Genomic DNA, 3,896 nt, shown 5'->3' with positions numbered 1-3,896 from the left:
TAAAAAAAATTGTTAAAAACATATTTATTATGCTCTTCAATGAGAGCTTCCTGCTCTACCTCTTCTTTCTCTATTTTTTCAATTTCACTGAAACTATCTTCCACTATTATGTGGTCAGTGGATATTCTAATAAAAAACTCTTCAATCATTTTATCATGTTCTTGATCATCAACTGCTACTAGATCACATACTGCTTCATGAGCAGTTCCAACTGCTTCATATCTTGCTACTACAATGGCAACTTCAACCTTTAATTCTTCATCAAATATGGCACTTATCATATTGTCACAATCAATCTCTCTTTCAAAAAAGAAACCACACATATCATCAACATAATATTCATTCACACTATGGTGGGATATCCGAGCATTCCTATGCTCATTGCCAATTTCATTGACAATTTCAACTTTACCAAATGCATCAACTGCGATTGGATTCACCAATTTACATATCACTTTGCGTTCATCATCCACATATGTCTCATCGCAGTGGGATTCATAATCATCTGCATTATCCACGTTACAATAGATTCCTTGAGCATTTATATGCTCTTGCTCTGCTTCACATACAGAGGCTATTGCATCTCTCTTTGCAACCTTTGTTGCATCTTCTTCATCCATATGCATGCATGCATAATGGGTTTCAATTTTATGGTCTTGATAACCATCATCCACTTTTGAGTGGGATTTTCCAAGCTTTGCGACTCACTTCTTTGCGTGTGACATAACTTGTTGTTGCATGTCACTCTCCCTTGCACCAAATTCTTCTTCGTCTTTTGCTAAACTTCTCAGTTCCTCAATTGCGGCCTAAACATTTCTAAACATGGCAACAATCTATGTCTCTTCTTTTCGATTCATTTTCTTAGTATTCTTTAATCGCGCTTTGCGACTCATGATTGTAGTATTTCCTCTGTTTCATAGTTTCTTTCTTGATTGCGTGAGGGTATTTTCCATATCGCCTCCCAAAGAAAATATGATTTTCAATATGCGCCCCCATAAAACACAATCTTCACCCAAAAAAAAATGTCATACTTAACAAAACACCAAAAAATTCACAAATTAACAAAATTTTACAGAAGCCCAAAATATATATATATTTTTTCATTAAAACCACCTTGCCTTTTAATTAATTAAAAAAAAAACGAAACGAAACAAAAAACTTATTTCAAAACCTTACTTTTGAAAGCAAGTGTTTTTTTTGTTTTTTTTAAATTATAAAAACACTTTAATAACTCTTCAAAAGTTCTTTTTCCAAACCAAAACTATCTACTTAATAACCTTGGATCCACACATTGACCTTTTAAAATAGACTTTCGAATATCATGTCAAACGTTTATGCAAAATACATTCATATAGCTTCCCTTTAAATATTACCTTTTAAAAACTTCTCCCATATCTCTTATTTAAAAACTTCTCCAATATCTCTTTAATACCGTGCACACTTGATGTTTAAAAACTTTAGAAACCCTTTTAAAACGTTCTTTTGACTTGTTACGCTGCCCGCCTAATGACACCTTCCACGATAACGAAGAGCCCGTTAATGATTTAACGGCCCTGCTTAGACTTCTTTCTTTATGCAGCCACTTCGAAGTTGTTCACAGCGGCTACCGCTGTTTCTCCAAATCAGATGGGTTTTGAAACCCTCAACGAACTTTGGGAAAAATCTTCATGCAAAACACTCTAAGTTTGTCACTCTTAACGTGTTTGTCACTCTTAACCGGGTTCTTTGAGTGTTATAAATCACTGATGATGAACTTTTTGTAACCTTGCTCTGATATTAATTTGTTGGAAAGATAGAGTAGACAAAACAAAAATTCACACAAATCACATGGGAGCTGCGATTCTTTTATTGATCACACAAAATTTTATTCTTACAATGAATTTGGTGAAAGGTATTTAACCTTTTCCAAATAGCAACTCGCCTAAAATATCTTGACATACACACACACTTAACTCAGTTAACTCATACTACAAATATACAACACGTAACTCTTCATCCATCACTTGACTCAACCCTCAGTGAACTGATTCTCTAATTTTAACAAAATCCTTGTGCAGAGTAATTACAATTTCTAATAATTAATGGGATAAATATCCGGAGTTTCACTTATCTTACAATATGTAACCAAATATTGTGATTAAAGATTCGATGCACATTCAGGTAGTTATCTTACAATATGTAACCAAATATTGTGATTACAATTTCTAATAATTAATGGGATAAATATCCGGAGTTTCACTTATCTTACAATATGTAACCAAATATTGTGATTAAAGATTCGATGCACATTCAGGTAGTTATCTTACAATATGTAACCAAATATTGTGATTAAGGATTCGATGCACATTCAGGTGGAGTTGCAGAAAACCTTCCAGACTTGTCGTGACAGTAGTCGTAAATCATGTAGTTTTTGCGAACCCAATTAAGTTTACTCAGCTGCTGTTGGTTTAGACTTTGAAATTCGGATTGATCCCACCAATGGTTGGAACAGGGCGAAGAAGAGTGAGATGACACGCTGCATGCATCGACTTGAAAGGATTGATAAGAGGCAACAAAGGGGGCGTGACTCCACTCTATTTTAATTCTTCCTCCGTCGGTAGCCCAATCCTCTCCATTCCAAAGGGTGGATAGGATCGTCATGGGTCGACTATTTGGATATGGAACGCCCGTAGCTTCATTGTTTTTGAATACCCGGATGGGGATAGAATCAACTGAAAACCTGTTTTCACAATAGGAAAGACATATATCTTAACATAAATCATGAAAATTCTAAATACAGCTTCTAAATGAGGTTCCGTTTCAGTTACTCGAAGCACATACACGATTTGTTGGTGGTTCCAAAGAATTGAATAGTTATGGAAGTCTACTGTGGGATCAAACCACATATGAAGTCTTTGTTCTCTATTCCCAACTCCACTTGAAAACACGTTCGTCTGAAGAATGTAAGGACTTCCCGGAAGGTTTCCCAGAAATTCAAAGTCGAGTTCGTCATGAGAAGAAGCTTCGGACGCCATCTGAATGCAAAATACTGACATTACTATATCGTGTGTTGTCGAAACTATGACTGGTCTGGCGGCAATATTGAAATTTAAAATATACATCTCAGGAATTGAGTTTTAAGTACTATCAACTGATAACAAATCATTCTGCAAGGTTTCGTTCTTGAAAGAAAATAGGTGGTTACATAATACGAGGTAACCGTTCCAGCGGAATTCCCTGAGATCAGCTTTATTCTCATGCTCGCGCTGCCAAAGAGATATTCCTTTCTGGACTGAAAACCAGAACCTAGAGAAACAAGAATCATTATTATACACATCCATACAATATTAAATGAGGGATGTCCTTAAAAATGAAATACTTTAATTACCTGAGATTTGATCCAATGTGAGCTGCGTCGTTTGGCCATTGTTCAACAACTTAACTGTACCCCATGAGATATCGAAATTATCATTGATGTTGGAAGCCTCTACCGAGAACAGAATAAGGAGTAGTGAAGTTATATATGCCAACTCTTGTGAATATCTTCGAAATAATAAAAGACTTGCACCGCTCTTCATTGCCGATGGTGGAATTGAGTGACTTGATTGCCTCTTTTTTGGCAGCAGGGTAGTGGACATGCCAAATACAAGTTCTAACAGGAGCCAACACCCTACTGTTGGAATATTAATTCCAACTGCTGTGCAGCAGCCGCAGCTATTTTACTTTATTCATTTGTCGTGATCCGGCGCCCCACATTTTTTTCCCGATCTTTTTAATCACCGCCATTACCATCTTTTCACTCTTTAATTATTTTTGATTTCCAGAAGGTAGAAGATCAGATCCAACGCCACACCGTTACTTTTCAATAACCATATTAATGAGCAGAACGGCTGAAAGAGAAAAGAACCAGCCTCGAG

General features: G+C 36.0%; 1 protein-coding gene across 1 annotated transcript; it reads right to left on the bottom strand.

The window, feature by feature from the left end:
- Positions 1–2,320: 2,320 nt before the first annotated feature.
- On the bottom strand, positions 2,321–3,557 carry LOC149247269 (xyloglucan endotransglucosylase/hydrolase protein 24-like). Its single transcript, XM_089455852.1, has 4 exons — positions 3,368–3,557; positions 3,185–3,285; positions 2,821–3,014; positions 2,321–2,719 (listed from the first exon to the last, which is right to left on the bottom strand). Exons 1-4 carry the CDS (start codon positions 3,555–3,557, stop codon positions 2,329–2,331), a joined length of 876 nt encoding a protein of 291 aa, XP_089311978.1. The 3' UTR covers positions 2,321–2,328.
- Positions 3,558–3,896: the final 339 nt, after the last annotated feature.

The sequence above is a fragment of the Pinus tabuliformis genome, chromosome 7 (assembly GCF_031772625.1).
Source record: "Pinus tabuliformis cultivar Carrire ecotype Pingquan chromosome 7, CPIR1, whole genome shotgun sequence".
Lineage (NCBI taxonomy): Eukaryota > Viridiplantae > Streptophyta > Pinopsida > Pinales > Pinaceae > Pinus > Pinus tabuliformis.
The sequence above is the reverse complement of the archived record's forward strand: the minus strand, read 5'-3'. Positions and strand labels throughout refer to the sequence as shown.

Coding starts and splice junctions, on each gene's coding strand:
- LOC149247269 (XM_089455852.1), bottom strand. CDS start 3,557: ATGAAGAGCGGTGCAAGTCTTTTATTATTTCGAAGATATTCACAAGAG. Junction 3,015..3,184: donor GAACGGTTACCTCGTATTAT/GTAACCACCTAT, acceptor TTTTGCATTCAG/ATGGCGTCCGAAGCTTCTTC. Junction 2,720..2,820: donor TGGAACCACCAACAAATCGT/GTATGTGCTTCG, acceptor TTGTGAAAACAG/GTTTTCAGTTGATTCTATCC.